The 18991-nt window shown below is 39.7% G+C and overlaps 1 protein-coding gene across 1 annotated transcript in view; it reads right to left on the bottom strand.

The window, feature by feature from the left end:
* Window positions 1-18991, bottom strand: part of LOC114665376 (importin subunit alpha-7) — a 124056-nt gene that overhangs the window by 24838 nt on the left and 80227 nt on the right. Inside the window, exon 7 of the mRNA XM_028819910.2 lies at window positions 4259-4437. Within this exon, the coding sequence (XP_028675743.1) occupies window positions 4259-4437 (179 nt within the window). The remainder of the gene's footprint in view (window positions 1-4258; window positions 4438-18991) is intronic.

The raw sequence follows: 18991 nt of genomic DNA on the forward strand, positions 1-18991 counted from the left end.
AGGTAGCATGTAAATAAGCAAGCAATGCACAAATTACCAGCAAACCCAAAGGTTTCACAGTCTTTCTTCTGCAACTGTGACTCTTTCCTTCAGCCCAAAGCATATTAATTTTGTCAGTGAGTTAAAAGATTGGATGAGCAATATCTGCCTGTCTCCGAATACAGAAAATGCAAAATATTAATTGGTGCATGATAAAGACTGCAACAAGGGCCTGTCAGTTTTTAAATTCAGTGGACTGAAACATTCTCTTTATAGAATCAGCAAGGCTCATCTCTGACACTCTTCTTTTATTGAACATATTTCCAGATTAAAAATATTGGAAAACTAAGATGTTATCTAACTGCTGACTAAAGAAGAAGCTCCTTCATGTATTTAGTTCTAGTTGAACTAACTACAGCAGTTCTAGTAACTATTCATATTATCACATTTGTAATGGTCAGCTCATTCAAAATACTTCAACCTAATTATTAGAACTGGGAAGACCACATACATTATAATCTCAAGATGTCCGTTTAGTAAAGATTTTCATGGATAATGAATCAGTGGGAGGTCACAGTTTTGGTTACAGGAACCAAACTGGAATACAGGAACTGTGGAATAATCTGCCTCTTTGTATTAGGGATGTCCCATTTGCCTTAGCAATTCAATTCAGGCTGAAGACCCATTACTTTAGTACAGTATATAGAGAAGCTGATTAGCTATCCATACTGCAACTGTAAGTCATTTGCACACTAAGTCATTTGCACTCAGTAAGATGGTGTGCCCGATACAGTGGTTTTCACATTACTCAAGGCTGTGCCAAAAATTGTTTTAATCTTATTATTTTTTTAAGATGTTTATTCTGAGTTGCATTGAGTACATTATATACAGAAACCAGTATTATATTGGTATGAGGGTAAAATTCACCCCTTCTGTTTTTAAAATGTGCAACTTTCCCGTGGACATAATGAGATTGCCAGCGTCACATAGTCAAGAACGTCCAGTCGGCTAATCATGAAGTTAGCTTTGGAAACGTAAACAAAAGTGAGAGAAGCATGCTGGAAAACATTCTAGGCTAGCATCATTGCTGCGCAGAGTTCTGCCATTTAGTATCCTGTATGCTAACAGACCTCAGAATGTCAGGATGGATTAACACAAGTCTAATAACTTGTTTTTGAGTACAAATGCAGCACAGGGCTATGTGCTGAGCCTCCATCTGTATTCTTGTTTCACCAATAACTGCGTTCCTGTGCAGAAATCTAATTTGATCAAAAAATATTGGATGATACCACTGTGGTAGGATAAATTTCAAACAGCAACTAGTGGCATAGAACACAAATAACAACCAAGCTCTAAATGTCTCAATGACTAAGGTATTTTTTCTTGGATTTTAGGAAGTATCAATGGAGCTGAAGCAGAAAAAGTGTGTAACTTTATGTTCCTCAGCACTTACAAATACACAAATAATCTGACTTGGACAACTAACACCTTCTACTTGATAAGGAAGGCTCAGCAATGCCTTCATTTTTTTTTTAAATGGTTGATAAAGGATGTCTGTCCTCTAAATTGCTAACCAATTTTTTATTGATACACAGTCGAGAGCACCCTAACGAGCTGCACAATGTGTGGTTTGGCAACTGCACAGTCCCCAGTAAGAAGCTCCACAGAGGATGGTTAAAACTGCACAGTATATTGTTGGCATCGCACTTCCAGCTGTGAAGAACATCTAACAAAGCATTGCTTGTGGAGAGGGATCTGAATCATCCGTGATCCTACTCACCCAAGCTATAAACTGTTTTCACTCCTTCCCCCACGAAGGCGCTATAGGTGTATACAAGGCCAGATTTTCTACACTAAGAAATTGCTTATTTCCCTTATGCTCTGGAACTCTTAACTGCCTATTGATTACCTTAGAAGTATCTGCAAATTTATTGTTTGTTTCCCTTTTAATATTTTTATGCTTTTTTATTGTTGACATCAATGTGTTGGGTTTGTTCGTTTTATTTTAAAACAAATTGTACATGTGCTCAGGCAGTGTACAATGACAATAAAGTTGAGTTGAACTGACTTGCACAAAAATACCAGTGTGACAATCATTATGAACCTTTACTATGCCTCCTCTAGTCTCTTGATTCTACTCTGGCACTTGGTGTGTTTGCTATTCATGAGTCAGAGACAGTGGCGGCATTAGAATTCAAGGATGCAAGTATTTAACATCCATATTAAACTTTCATAATGTGCAAGTTTTTGCAGCATGCTCAAAAGAGAGTAGGCAGACAGTGGTCTAGGTGACCCAAACTGTGATTTTGTTTATTTTGACATCTGTTTTTTTATATCCAGGAAAGCTGTTTAGTTTTTTGTTTTCCTTTCCTCTTTTGCCAAGTGGCCATATCTCAGTTTTGTTAGTGGAATAATATTGTCATAATTATGTAAATCAGAATGAAATCTGCAATGTTTCACGATGATTTCAACAATTTTTAAGTTCATGTATATACTGTAAATATATGGTTCAATTTTGTCATTACTTTATATGATGAAAAACCTGACATAATGGATGACTGGGAGATTACTGCCTCCCTGAGTTCTTGGGATAAAACTGTTTCCGAGCCTCGAGTGCAGGAAAGGCTCTGAAGCATTTGTCAGATGGGAGAATCCTCTTTGCTCTCGGCACAACCCGCTATAGAGCTTTCCAATGTGTTCCCCAGTCCTCTGGGTGCTGTTGTGAGGAGACTTCTAAGTGGTAATATCATTGAACTGGAATTACACCCAGCTCAATTTCATACCAGCAAGGCAAATCAGAGCTGGAAGTGAAGAAGAACAAAGCTTGTCTGGAAAGGAGTGGAGAAGGAAAAGAAAGAAAAAGAAAAGAATAGCATTGTGGATTGTCGAAGCAGTCTTTTTGAATATATTTTGTCAAACAAAAATATTTATCTGAACCAAGGACTTGTGTGGCTGAAGTTGATTCAGGGGTTTGGCACTCTGCTATGCCTCCTACAGGTCACACTGGAAATTTGGAACTACTCACATTAAAATTAGCCTAGTTATTAATTAGCCTAGTGTGCTTGTCATTGTGAAGCAGTCTGGAGAGAAGTGGTAAAACTGAAGCACCTCAAGAAAAAATATGCATAAATGAACAACCTCTACAGACTGTAACTGAGAAGAAACAAAAACCAAGTATTCTGGACCTGGAGGCAGGAGTGCTAACTACTACAAACAAATGTCTGTGACACCCTGTGTAGTGGCAAGGTTGTCACCAGACTACACACTGGGCATTTTGTAGTTCAGGAATGACTGGGATTGGACTTGAGAGATATCAGACATGAAGATACAAACACAAAACGATGGTATTTACAAAAACAATAGTGGGTTTCACTTACAGGTGCGCAAAAACACAAAAAGCAATGTCTTGATCAAAAATAGCGAATACTATTTACAGTGGTTTTTGTCAGTCCCAATATGAAAATAATCAAAGACAAAAAATTGCATATAGACCAAAAAAAAAAAAAAGATCAGAAAGAAACTACATACAACAAAGCCCTTTAAATGAATCCCGGAAAATATTTAGAAGAACAAAAAGGAGTGTATATACAAGAAAAACAAAAAGTGCACCACCAACACAGACTGCATAAATGCCTCTACCTATACAAAGAATGCACCAGCCGCTATATGTTACGCTCAACTCCTTCTAGGCCCATAATAAAAAGCACCGGCCTCACTAGTGCACCTTTCACATGTCCCAACGGACAAGCCATACCTTCTCCAGAATTACTGAGGTAAATTTTTTTTTATAATTTTACCGTGAGATTATCTGGGGATTCTCTTCTTAAACCAATGAATGAATGCCTAAATTAACTGAACTAAACACTCTGCACTTCTTACTTTGTTAATGGTTGGCAGCTATGGAGATGCTCGACTTTTTGGCTGGGCACGTGAGGCATCCATCAAACCTGAAGTGGATACACACCTACCTCGTTGCCAGCGTCACATCGCAGGACCTGATGAAGTCAAAGTTAAAATTCTCATGGTAGTGCACCCCTGCACTTTGACGATTTAAAAAGGTAAGTGCTTTCACTTTACCAAAACTCAGTCATATGTGCACTGTCCTTAAAAACAATTTCATTAAAATTGGTAATCCTTGGCAGGCAGATTACCACAATGTCCCAAAAACATTAATGTGATGGATAAAATTAAATAATTCCAAAAACATGATTCCCAAAAGGACAATCAACACAAAGTAGAGAAAAATGTATCATCTTCCAGAGCACATAATGAAACTTACCATAGGCCTCTTCAATGAGGCTACAGTAGGGGTTCAGGCCACTTCCATTTTGTTTTGCTTCCTGCTCCCCAAGTCTCAGAATATTTTCCAAACCATTCAGTGCAACCTGAACAATCTTGGAATCCATAACTGTCAGAAGGTCACACAGAGGTTTGATGCAACCTAGATTCACAAGGTATCTGTATAAAGAAATGAAAAAAAGAACAAAGTCAACAACCAAAACAAAACCATGAGCAGTGGGCACCGTAACTTTACTATTTGAGAAACGAGTAGAAAATAGCGTCTGTGATCCAAATGTCTGTGTGCTCATTGACTTGTGGTTCCAAGTGAACTATACAACCTTAATAACTAAAGTTGTTGATTATACACAACTAGGGGGCTTCGCTCGCCAACCCTCGTGTTTGGTTAATTGGATATACAATTTTACATGTTTTTTTTTTTTGGAATTGTTTCAATTTCATATTGTTTCTGTTTCTGTAATAAATAATCCGAGTTTCTCTGTTTGTCCCTGTGATTTATTGATTGTCATAGCAAAAGCTATTCTCACGGTAAACTGTAAACATTTTACTACGAATGGCATATCACGATCTCCTCTGGTGTGTAATGTTACTCGCGGACTACATACATCACCTTTCTTTTTGCCTGTTAAAGTTTGCATCGCCTCTCCGAGATCATCAATATACACCCGACCGAATTGTGTACTCTTTGAAATTTAACTTGTCGTTCCTTTAACTGTTGTGGGACCACAGATTCTCATAGCATATGGTCCATTATTGTGTAAATCCACGTTTTGTCCATTGAATGATGCGAATGCGAAAAGACTTTGTTGTCTATTCTTTTTTTCAGACCTCAATTTGTCCTGGTATATTTTCAATTACACCTGGTTCTGATGATCAATCACCTTTTGTTTGCGGTAATGCAATCGTTTCTATCTTTTCTTTGATACTGTAGTGACTGACATGATAAAGTGTCACAAAAGTTTTACCTGAACAATCGCTGACTTCCTAACCCCAAACACAACTTTCTAGCACCCTCTCCAACACCCCCCCCCTTACCGCATGAAATCAATACCCCGCTATCAGTCCTCCGTGCTGTACTCCACCTTCCCTCAATCGGACCTAACAGTCACTTAAAACCAAAAAGCCCTCAACCTGGGTGGGACGCTACAATACTTTCAAATTTTACTGCTTTCATAGTCTGTACCTTTGTCTGCATGTGTATCGCGCCATCGTTTGTTTGAGCCTTTCGAATTCCACTGCTTTCATAACCTCTTATCTGCCTTTATTTCTCTCCAATGCCTTTGGGTCTCTATTCTCCAAGTAGTGTGGTAGACAGTAAGACGTTAGGGTCTTTCAAAACTCGACTTGATGTTTTCTTGGAAGTAATAAGTGGATAGTACTGGCGAGCTTTGTTGGGCTGAATGGCCTGTTCTCGTCTAGAGTGTTCTAATGTTCTCCGTATTGTCCTTATACGCTTTCTATGCGCTGAGAGCACATGATGTGTGTGTACTATGTGCTTTTACACGATTGATTTATTTTTTGAACGGTGTGCTCTTATATATTCCGTACTATCTTTGTGGACCTTTGCGGACCCTGTAGTGTCTTACGTTTGACTCTGGGGTGCAGTGCAGAATCCTCTTTTCTGTGTGGCTGTGTCGTTAATTGTGAGCTATGGGCGCGTTGTTTATCCAGGCGGGCTTGTGTTTGTATATCCGTCAGTCGAGCTCGTTCGTTTTGAACCCGTGCCTGCTTTGCTTCCGCAGTTTCAGACGCGTGTTGTAGGCGCCTGCGTTCATTGATCTTATCCAGGTGGGCTCGTGTGTGTATCATTGAGCTGTATTGTGTTTGAATTTGGTGTAAAGCGTTCAGCGGTTTGTACAATCCCAAGCAGCACATTATTCCTAACTTCACTCTGCAGTAGTGCCACTCACAATATGGCGGTTGTTTTATTTGCTGTTTCCGTTAGTTGAGCTGTACGCGCCTGCGCAGTACGTCTCCTGCGTCCACCGCCGTATACCTGGGTCCATGCCATCTGGTTTACCATTCTCGGTTAGTAATAGGATAACACCCTCGAAAATTTCAATAAAAAAAAAAAAAAAAAAAATAGCTTACTAATGAGATTAATGGAAACAACAGTTAAGGAAAACATGTCTTATTATTTTACTTAAAACTGAAGTAAAATCTATCTATTATAAAAAGAAATCCTGTCCTGGAAAGCAAAAAGCAAGTCTACGATATGTGATCTTCTCAGAAGACACTTTAAAGACCCGCGAGACCAAAGACACACCCTACTTACAATCTATCAAATAGGACAATAGGCAGCAAAACATTCAGTCTTGTGAAGGATTTGAGCACACACAGATCCAGGGCTCTCAGCGCCTAAGGACAGTATGTTATAAATTAAATGTCAACATCTAAGCGAAGAAGAAAGCAGCGTGGAGAAAAGAGACTCAAATGCATTGGACAGAAAAAAGAGCAAGAAAGAATAATCGAGGTGCAAATTCAGAAAATAAGGAAAATAATTATCAGCCCGGAACAAGTGGAATTGAAAAAAAAGCACGTCCAATCCGGCTCAGAATTAAAAGACAATGAGTAAAAGAAAGTAGAACTTCATAAAGACGTTTACAAACGTTGGCGCTAAACACATGCAGAGCAGGTTAGAGACTATGAAACCAGGGAAATTAGAAAGACTCAAAAAAAAAAAGCGGCGCTATACACATGTGGAGAAAGTTAAAGGATATGAAAGTAGGAAAATTAGAAAATATAAAAAAAGAAAGTAAAGATCGCAGTAGCACAAACAAACAAACCTAGACAAAAGCTGGGGTATCACCTTGGTAACTCCATGTACTTTTGGAACTGTGAGAGGAAAATAGCACGACTTTACAGACAGAAGTCCAATGCAGAACTCTACTTACTTTTAAAAAAAATTATTAACTGCTGATGATGTAGATCGTTTTGTCTGTGCTGAAATTCCAAACAGAGAAACCTATCCTGACCTCATTAAAAAGATTCAGCATATTGGGACTCGCAAGATTACAAATATTGTTTTTACAGAAGTTCTGAAATAAAAGTGAAACTAATGAAATGGCAACAATTCAAAGAAAAAAAAATCTTAAAAGTGTGCATCCGGAAAACCAAACACGGGGGTTGGCGAGCGAAGTGAGCAGGGGGCAAAGCCCCATAGTAACACAATAAAATTAAAATCACCAGTCACATAATATGAGATTATTTCTCCTGGTTGACAAATTTCTACAGGTGTCTCGTTTTTACTGGTGTTCTGTACACCAGTATTAAGTAGGCCATGCTAACGTGGTACCTACATGGTTGGCGCAGTGCTAAGACAAAGCTCAGGAAGAAACCATTACAGCTAGTGTGGAAGATGAATGTTCTCCTCGCTTCTTTGTACAAATGCATATCTAAGAAGGCAGCTTTATGAAACCATTCAGCATGCTTTGCTGAGCAAACAGAAAAAAATATTTTTCTAAATGACTCAAGGTTAAAGCATTCCACACATGAGTCAGCCTTATTACGTTTTCCCCTAGCTTACATTTCAACGCCATAACACAGGAGCCAAGAAGATCAGCTCGCACAGGGGTGTTTTAGAAACTCAAGGATTTTGTAAAATAAATTTGTCAACTGTTGCATCTCACAATATTAAATCATGCATTCTAGGTGTATAAAAACTTGCCCCACCCAATAAACAGGGTTCAGAAGAGCCCTGACGCTGTCATGTAATATTGATTGCCTGCTTTTCTGAAACCTGCTCACTGTGACGATGTGAAACTAAAGCTGCTATATGACCACACCTGCTATCTTGTCTAAGTGATCGTCCACACTAGCTGTTTGGAGCTTGCTGGTTTAGACAAATGAACATTGCCAGTAAAAACAATGGGTGCATGTAAACAAAAAGTGGCATTCACCCAAATTCTCCAAATTTAATGTTATGTCAAAAATCAGTTTTAAAGGGGGTTATCTTGAAAAGGAGTTTTACTGCAGAAATTTCTGGAATGTTTTGCATTTAATTATGATCAAGCTTGTGTTACCCATTACTGCTACACAGTGTGAACAAGGCATTTCTGTGATAAAATCAGAACTATGCAGTTCACTTAATGTCTCAACATTAGAGGATTTAATTAGGATATCTCCAGTAATTTCTTCACTTGAACAATTTTCAAGCCACACCACATGCAATTCAGAACAGTTAATTCATCCGAAGCTAAGCATGTTCGGGGCCTGGCCAGTACCTGAATGGGAGACCTACCAGAAAAGGCTTGGGTTACGCTTACACTGTGGTTTGAATGTTGATCCAAATGCCCCAGTGCAGCGATGGGGACACTGAGCTGTAAGAAAGGCACCATTGTTTGGATGAGACGTAAACTCAAGGTTCGGGCCCTCTCTGGTCATAAAAGATCCCTGGGCATTCTTCATAAACAGCAGGGCTTATCCCGATGTCCTGGCTTAATTGCCTATCATGGCCTTGTCATTCTGGCCGTCTTACCATCCCCCGTCTCTAACTGGCCAAAAATATGTTACCCCTTCACCACCTAACAGCTAATCTGTGGTGATCATACTGGTGCAAAATGGCTGCTGTTGCATCATCCATGTGGATGCTGCACATTGGTGGTGGTTGAAATTGCTCTCCACTAACTATGTAAGTGCTTTGAGCAGTGAGAAAAGTGCTATACAAATGTACAGAATTATTATTTTTAAACTATTACTGAGATAAAACAGTGCAAGTATGAGTAAACCATTTTAATGTGGCCTATAGGACTTACATAAAAAATTAGACTAGGATTAACAAAACTATTATAATGAGAACATTTTAAACTGACACTTACCCTTTAATGTAAGCAAGATATGAATCCAAAGGGAACAAAATACTAATCATAATTGAAATACAGGGCATGAACATTACACTGTGGATAAACATAAATTGCTCTGCTATAAGGTGAATGGTGTAGTATAAAACCAAGAATTTCCCTGAATTTGGGGAAACATACTTCTTGTGTTTTCCACCACTCAAGTGGATTTACATCACTGTCCACCTCAGGTATCATCAATTATGTAGGTCTTCTCTTTTTCAATGGCAGTGTGCAGGGACTCGCCTTCTCTGAATGTGTTTTTTACTTTGATAAATAGCTGCTAAAAGGCTTTTTTTTTTCTTTTTTAAATAATGAAAAAAAAAAAAAGTGTTGTAACACAGCAATAAAAACCTAAGCAGCTAAAAGATAATGATAAGAACTAAAGGGATAGGTTAATGTACCAGCATTCAAACTGAACTAATTGCAGCTCACCATAGTGTGATTTGTAAGGCACTGAAACATAAATACAAAACCAACACAACTATTCCATTCCCAGTGCTATTTTTAATATATCTATATATAGCCATCTATATATAGCCATTTGCTAAAATCATTTAAATTATTTTTTTTCCTCATTAATGTACACACAGCACCCCATATTGACAGACAAAAAAAAGAATTTTTGAAATTGTTGCAGATTTATTAAAAAAGAAAAACTGAAATATCATATGGTCCTAAGTATTCAGACCTTTTGCTGTGACACTCATATATTTAACTCAGGTGCTTTCCATTTCTTCTGATCATCCTTGAGATCACCTTCATTTGAGTCCAGCTGTGTTTGATTATACTGATTGGACACACCTGTCTATATAAGACCTTACAGCTCACAATGCATGTCAGAGCAAATGAGAATCATGAGGTCAAAGGAACTGCCTGAAGAGCTCAGAGACAGAATTGTGGCAAGGCACAGATCTGGCCAAGGTTACAAAAAAATTTCTGCTGCACTTAAGGTTCCCAAGAGCACAGTGGCCCCATAATCCTTAAATGGAAGACGTTTGGGACGACCAGAACCCCTCCTAGAGCTGGCCGTCCGGCCAAGCTGAGCTACCGGGGGAGAAGAGCCTTGGTGAGAGAGATAAAGAAGAACCCAAGGATCACTTTGGCTGAGCTCCAGAGATGCAGTCAGAAGATGGGAGAAAGTTGTAGAAAGTCAACCATCACTGCAGCCCTCCACCAGTCAGGGCTTTATGGCAGAGTGGCCTGTCGGAAGCCTCTCCTCAGTGCAAGACACATGACAGCCCGCATGGAGTTTACTAAAAGACACCTGAAGGACTCTGAGATGGTGAGAAATAAGATTCTCTGGCCTGATGAGACCAAGATAGAACTTTTTGGCCTTAATTCTAAGCGGTATGTGTGGAGACAACCAGGTACGGCTCATCACTTGTCCAATACAGTCCCCATACTGAAACATGGCGGTGGCAGCATCATGCTGTGGGGGTGTTTTTCAGCTGCAGGGACAGGACGACTGGTTGCAATCGAGGGAAAGATGAATGCGGCCAAGTACAGGGATATCCTGGACAAAAACCTTCTCCAGAGTGCTAAGGACCTCAGACTGGGCTGAAGGTTTACCTTCCAACAAGACAATGACCCTAAGCACACAGCTAAAATAACGAAGGAGTGGCTTCACAACAACTCTGTGACTGTTCTTGAATGGCCCAGCCAGAGCCCTGACTTAAAACCAATTGAGCATCTCTGGAGAGACCTAAAAATGGCTGTCCACCAACGTTTACCATCCAACCTGACAGAACTGGAGAGGATCTGCAAGGAGGAATGGCAGAGGATCCCCAAATCCAGGTGTGAAAAACTTGTTGCATCTTTCCCAAGAAGACTCATGGCTGTATTAGCTCAAAAGGGTGCTTCTACTAAATACTGAGCGAAGGGTCTGAATACTTAGGACCATGTGATATTTCAGTTTTTCTTTTTTAATAAATCTGCAACAATTTCAAAAATTCTTTTTTTTTGTCTGTCAATATGGGGTGCTGTGTGTACATTAATGGGGAAAAAAATTAATTTAAATGATTTTAGCAAATGGCTGCAATATAACAAAGAGTGAAAAATTGAAGGGGGTCTGAATACTTTCCGTACCCACTGTGTATATATATATATATATATATATATCTATATATATATATATATATATATCTATATATATATATATATATATATATATCTATATATATATATATATATCTACATATACACACACACAGTGGAACCTTGGTTCACGAACGTCTCTGTACACGTACAAATTGGGTTATGACCAAAAAGTTCGCCAAACATTTGCATCTGTTTACGACCACACACTCGGTATATGAACAAGCCAGTTTCCCTCTCGGTTTGTGCGTGCCGATGATTTCCGCACGTTTTCAGTCTCTCCCTGTGCAGCGAGCAAGACAGAGACAGCCAGCGAGCAAGCAAGCGAGAGCGAGAGAGACACACATGCATGCACACGAGAGAGAGAGAGAGAGAGGGCTAGCATAAGGCCGAGAAAACAGTTAAAGAATGCACCAGGCTTGTTTTTAAAGAGACTGATTCGAGCATTGTTTTAACCTCGTTGTATTTAATGAAGACTTTTTTTATTGGATTTTAACCTCCACTTCACTTCTGTTTACAGCGATCGGTTCGTAGCATGCATTGTTGCAATGTTACTTTTCTTGGTTGTTTATTAAATTACGGATTTTTCAAATGTTCATTTTTTTCCCTGTGCTTAAAACTCATTAAAAAAAGTGTTTTTAGCGAGCGGGTCGTAGCGCTATAGCACAAACTCTTGCAATGTTAGTTTTCTCTGTTGTTCAAGGTTTTCTCAGTGTTATTCAATGTTTTTACATTTAGTTTACTATTACGCTGTGCATTCTATGATACGATTAACTAAATTTGTGCTTAAAAATTTTTAAAACAAATATATTTACATACAGTTCGTATGGTCTGTAACGGATTAATTGTATTTTCATACAATCCTATGGGGGAAATTACTTCGGGTCACGACCAAATCGGGTTACGACCAGAGTTTTAGAACGAATTACAGTCGTGACCCGAGGTTCCACTGTATATACACAAACAAAAAAGATAACAGTGGTCTGGCAGTGGTCTAAACCCAGGTCTGGCAAGCTAACAAAAATACAGGAGCGGCATATGCGCAGGATTGTGAGAATGGTTAGACAACCCACAGATCACCTCCAAAGACCTGCAAGAACATCTTGCTGCAGATGGTGTATCTGTACATTGTTCTACAATTCAACGCAATTTGCATAAAGAAAATCTGTATGGCAGGGTGATGAGAAACAAGCACTTTCTGCACTCACGCCACAAACAGAGTCGCTTGTTGTATGCAAATGCTCATTTAGACAAGCCAGATTCATTTTGGAACAAAGTGCTTTGGACTGATGAGACAAAAATTGAGTTATTTGGTCATAACAAAAAGCGCTTTGCATGGCGGAAGAAGAACACCGCATTCCAAGAAAAACACCTGCTATCTACTGTCAAATTTGGTGGAGGTTCCATCATGCTTTGGGACTGTTTGGCTAATTCAGGGACTGGGGCCCTTGTTAAAGTCAAGGGTTGGATGAATTCAACCCAATATCAACAAATTCTTCAGGATAATGTTCAAGCATCAGTCACAAAGGTGAAGTTAGGCAGGGGTTGGATATTCCAACAAGACAATGACTCAAAACACAGTTTGAAATCTACAAAGGCATTCATGCAGAGGGAGAAGTACAATGTTCTGGAATGGCCGTCACAGTTCCCTGACTTGATCATCATCGAAAATCTATGGGATTTATTTGAAGCAGGCTGTCCATGCTCGGCAGCCATCACATTTAACTGAACTGGAGAGATTTTGTATGGAAGAATGGTCAAAAATACCTCCATCCAGAATCCTGACACTCAAAGGCTATAGGAGGCGTCTAGTGGCTGTTATATTTGCAAAAGGAGGCTCAACTAAGTATTGATGTAATATCTTTGTTGGGGTGCCCAAATTTATGCACCTGTCTAATTTTGTTATGATGCATATTGCATATTTTCTGTTAATCCAATAAATTTAATGTCACTGCTGAAATACTACTGTTTCCATAAGGTATGTCATATATTAAAAGGAAGTTGCTACTTTGAAAGCTCAGCCAATTGTAAACAAAAATCCAAAGAATTAAGAGGGGATCCCAAACTTTTTCATATGACTGTATACACATACACACACACAGTGGGCATAGAAAAGAATCACCCCCTTCAAAATATTCCCATTTTTTGCTTTGCAGCCTTAAATGAAAACACATACAAAAAGTATTTCTTCCTAGCTTTACTTATTCAATGCAACTTATAACATCCAAGTGAAAGATATCACAGCTACAGTTCAGAAAAATTATAAAAAAAATCAAAAACAAGACATACTGAGATTAATAAAGGATCACCCCCCAATGTCCATATTTTGTTGAACCACCTTTTTTGCTTTAATGACAGCCTTGAGTCTAGTGGGATACTAGACAGCTTTGCACATCTAGATTGAGCAATATTTGCCCACTCCTTTACAGAACTGTTCAAGTTCGGTCAAATTGGATGGTGAGCATTGGTGGCCTGGTATCTTCAATTCTTTCCACAGATTTTCAGTGGGATTTAGGTCTGGGATCTGACTGGGCCACATGAGGAGATTCACTATTTTCTCCTTCAGCCACTGTGTGTTCAATTTTGCTGTGTGCTCCGGGTCGTTGTCGTGTTGAAAGGTGAACATTCTGCCCATCTTCAACTTTCTGGCAGACGGTAGCAGGTTTTCCTCAAGAATTTGATGGTATTTTGCCCCATCCATTTTTCCTTCTACCCTAACGAGAGCCCCAGGGTCTGCGACAGAGAAACACCCCCACAACAGGATGCTTCCAACTCCATTCTTTACTGTAGGTATGGTGTGTTGTGGATGGTGAGCTGCATTGGATTTCCGCCAGGTGTACCATTTGGTATTGAGGTCAGATAGTTTGATTTTGCTTTCATCTGACCATAAGATCTTCTTCCACTTGGCATCAGAATTTTCAAGGTGCCTTCTGGCAAAGCTCAAACGAGGCTTAATATTGCCTTTCTTGAGAATTGGTTTTTGCTTTGCGGACCTCCCGATCAAGCCAAAATTGTGGAGTGCTTATGAAATTGTTGTCAAATGCGCACAATGACCACTCTTTGCCATAAAATCCTGCAACTCCTTCAAAGTGGCCATTGGCCTCTTGGTAGCCTCTCTTACCAGTTTCCTTCTTGCTCTTCCATCCAGTTTGGAGGGACGGCCGGATCCAGGGAGGGTCCTAGTAGTACCAAACACTTGCCACTTCTTTATTATGGACTTTACTGGGCTCCTTGGGAATGATAAAGCCTTTAAGATTTTTTTTGTATCCATCTCCTGCCTTATGTCTGTCTACAACTCTGTCCCCGAGATCTTTTGAAAGTCAGTTGTTTGCTGTCAGTTGCACTACCAAGCAAGGGAATGCTCCAGGAACAGCTATTTTTATGCTTCACTAATCAAACTGATTACAATTGATCACAGGTGGAAGCCAGTAACCATGGTCTGCAATGGAAATGGTGCTTACTTATACCTGATTGAGTTTACAAATATTGTTTGGGGGGGGGGGGATCCTTTATTAATCTCAGTATGTCTTGTTTTTTATTTTTTAAAATTCTTGTGAACTGTAAGCTGTGATATCTTTCACTTGGATGTTATAGATTGCATTGAGTAAGTAAAGCTGGAAAAATATTGGTTTGTGTGCTTTCATTAAAGGCTGTAAAGCAATAGAAATATTTCGAAGGGGGTGATTCTTTTCTATACCCACTGTGTGTGTGTGTACACACACAGTGCATCTGGAAAGTATTCACAGCACTTTTTTTTTTTTTTTTTTTACACATTTTGTTATGTTACAGCCTTACACCAAAATGGATTCAATTCTTTTTTTTTCCTCAGAATTCTACACACAACACCCCATAATGACAACGTGAAAAAAGTTTACTTAAGATTTTTGCAAATTTATTAAAAATAAAAAAATTGAGAAAGCACATGTACATAAGTATTCACAGCCTTTGCCATGAAGCTCAAAATTGGTGCATCCTGTTTCCCCTGATCATCCTTAAGATGTTTCTGCAACTTAATTGGAGTCCACCTGTGGTAAATTCAGTTGATTGGACATGATTTGGAAAGGCACACACCTGTCTATATAAGGTCCTACAGTTGACAGTTCATGTCAAAGCACAAACCAAGCATGAAGTTAAAGGAATTGTCTGTAGACCTCCGAGACAGGATTGTCTCGAGGCACAAATCTGGGGAAGGTTACAGAAAAATTTCTGCTGCTTTGAAGGTCCTAATGAGCACGGTGGTCTCCATCATCCGTAAGTGGAAGAAGTTCGAAACCACCAGGACTCTTCCTAGAGCTGGCCGGCCATCTAAACTGAGCAATCGGGGGGAGAAGGGCCTTAGTCACAGAGGTGACCAAGAACCCGATGGTCACTCTGTCAGAGCTCCAGAGGTCCTCTGTGGAGAGAGGAGAACCTTCCAGAAGGACAACCATCTCTGTAGTAATCCACCAATCAGGCCTGTATGGTAGAGTGGCCAGATGGAAGCCACTCCTTAGTAAAAGGCACATGGTAGCCTGCCTGGAGTTTGCCAAAAGGCACCTGAAGGACTCTCAGACCATGAGAAAGAAAATTCTCTGGTCTGATGAGACAAAGATTGAACTCTTTGGTGTGAATGCCAGGCGTCACGTTTGGAGGAAACCAGGCATCGCTCATCACCAGGCCAATACCATCCCTACAGTGAAGCATGGTGGTGGCAGCATCATGCTGTGGGGATGTTTTTCAGCGGCAGGGACTTGGAGACTAGTCAGGATAAATGGAAAGATGACTGCAGCAATGTACAGAGACATCCTGGATAAAAACCTGCTCCAGAGCACTCTTGACCTGGGGCAACGGTTCATCTTTCAGCAGGACGACCACCCTAAGCACACTGCCAAGATATCAAAGGAGTGGCTTCAGGGCAACTCTGTGAATGTCCTTGAGTGGCCCAGCCAGAGCCCAGACTTGAATCCAATTGAACATCTCTGGAGAGATCTTAAAATGGCTGTGCACAGACGCTTCCCATCCAACCTGATGGAGCTTGAGAGGTGCTGCAAAGAGGACTGGGCGAAACTGGCCAAGAATAGGTGTGCCAAGTTTGTGGCATCATATTCAAAAAGACTTGAGGCTGTAATTGCTGCCAAAGGTGCATCGACAAAGTACTGAGCAAAGGCTGTGAATACTTATGTACATGTGATTTCTCAGTTTTTTTATTTTTAATACATTTGCAAAAACCTCAAGTAAACTTTTTTCATGTTGTCATTATGGGGTGTTGTGTGTAGAATTCTGAGGAAAAAAATGAATTTAATCCATTTTGGAATAAGGCTGTAACATAACAAAATGTGGAAAAAGTGATGCGCTGTGAATACTTTCCGGATGCACTATTATATATATATACAGTAATCCCTCCTCCATCGCGGGGGTTGCGTTCCAGAGCCACCCGCGAAATAAGAAAATCCGCGAAGTAGAAACCATATGTTTATATGGTTATTTTTATATTGTCATGCTTGGGTCACAGATTTGCGCAGAAACACAGGAGGTTGTAGAGAGACAGGAACGTTATTTAAACACTGCAAACAAACATTTGTCTCTTTTTCAAAAGTTTAAACTGTGCTCCATGACAAGACAGAGATGACAGTTCTGTCTCACAATTAAAAGAATGCAAACATATCTTTCTCTTCAAAGGAAACAGAGATGAAAGCAAACGTATCAATAGGGCTGTTTGGCTTAAGTATGCGAAGCACCGCCGGTACAAAGCTGTTGAAGGCGGCAGCTCACACCCCCTCCGTCAGGAGCAGAGAGAGAGAGAGAGAGAAACAAAGTCAAAAATCAATACGTGCCCTTTGAGCTTTTAAGTATGCGAAGCACCGTGCAGCATACTTAAAAGCTGCACACAGAAGGTAGCAACGTTAAGATAATCTTTCAGCATTTTTAGAAGAGCGTCCGTATCGTCTAGGTGTGCAAACAGCCCCCCTGCTCACACCCCCTACGTCAGGATCACAGATAGTCAGCGCAAGAGAGAGATAAAGAAAAGTAAGTTGGGTAGCTTCTCAGCCATCTGCCAATAGCGTCCCTTGTATGAAATCAACTGGGCAAACCAACTGAGGAAGCATTGTACCAGAAATTAAAAGACCCACTGTCCTCAGAAATCCGCGAACCAGCAAAAAATCTGCGATATATATTTAAATATGCTTACATATAAAATCCGCGATAGAGTGAAGCCGCGAAAGGCGAAGCGCGATATAGCGAGGGATCACTGTATATATATATATATATATATATTGTCACACACGTGTGTTTAGGAGACAGCCAAAGGGCTTAAATACAGGTAATTCCATGCCAGGCCAGGGGGTGGCAGAGTGTACTAATTTTCCCTCTCAATCTGTTGCAGACGATTCTAGGGAAATCCCGCCCGGCTCTGGGGCAGCCAATGACGTTCCTTCCGGTTCCGGGGCTGATGACGTCACTTCCTTAGCTGGCCTTTAAAAGCCGCCATACTGTCTGAAGAAGTCAGTTCTGTTTTGGACTCGGTTGAATGAACATGTATGCCAATTTTGATCTCTTTTGCAGCCATAATGGATTAAATGGGTGGCTGCCCCAAACCTTCTTGATGTCTCATGGTCGTTCTTGTCACAATATATATATTTATATTAGCAAACAAATATAAGTATCAAGCTGGTTAAGATAATCTAGAATCCACTGAATCATTAAAGAGGGACTTGGACAGCACACTGGCTTAGGCAGATTTGTGGCAGATGAAACTTAATGTATGTAAAGTATTACATGCAGGAAGTAAAAATATTAGGTTTGAATACACAATTGGTCTGAAAATCAAAAGTACACCTTATAAGGAGGATTTAGCAGTCACAGTGAACTTGACATTATCCAGTGCCATACAGAGATCAGAATACATTAAGAAGGCTAACAGAATGTTAGGTTATATAGCATGATGTGTAGAGTATAAGGCCAAGGAGGTTATGCTCAAGGTTTATAATGTACCAGTTAGGCCTAATTTGCAGTATTGTGTACAGTTTTGGACTCCAGGCTACAAAAAGGTCAAAGCAGCACTGGAAAAAGTTCACAGAAGAGCAACAAGGGTGATTCCAGGGCTACAGGGGATAATTATGAGGAAAGTTTAAAATAGCCGAGCCTTTTAAGTTGAAGCAAAAGAAAATTAACAGGACACATGACTGATGTGTTTAAAATTATGAAGGGAATTAGTACAGTGGGTCGAGACTTATTTTAAAATGAGTTCAACAAGAACACAGACACACAGGTGGAAACTTGTTAAGGGTAAATTTTGCACAAACATTAGGAAGTTTTTCTTTACACAGAGAATTACAGACACATAGAATGAACTACCAAGTAAAATAGTAGACAGTAGGACTTTAGGGACTTTCAAACCTAGACTTAATGTTATCTAAATTGTTCTAATGTTCTTAAAAAGCATAACTTTTGACACAACAGCTGTAATACACAGATGTGTAGTGAACAAGAAAACCACGTGAACCACCGAGGAATGCATTTAGAAAAATTATAAATAAAGGTAAAATGTTGTATTTGTCCTTAAAAGATGAAGCTGCAAGTGCTGCAACCATAATTTTCTTATAAACTTTAGGACATTATCTCCATATTGCTTTAATATTGTACTGTCCAAGTGAGGTGGAGCAAGTTGGAATTAAAGACTGTAAATTACAACTGATTCCATCCCACAACTGCTGGGCTTGTGACAGCAATGAAGATAACAGCAATGTTGAGACAATATGCTTTGTTTTCTTCCCTACATAACCTCTGTTTCATGTTGT

This window comes from Erpetoichthys calabaricus, chromosome 14 (assembly GCF_900747795.2).
Source record: "Erpetoichthys calabaricus chromosome 14, fErpCal1.3, whole genome shotgun sequence".
NCBI lineage: Eukaryota > Metazoa > Chordata > Cladistia > Polypteriformes > Polypteridae > Erpetoichthys > Erpetoichthys calabaricus.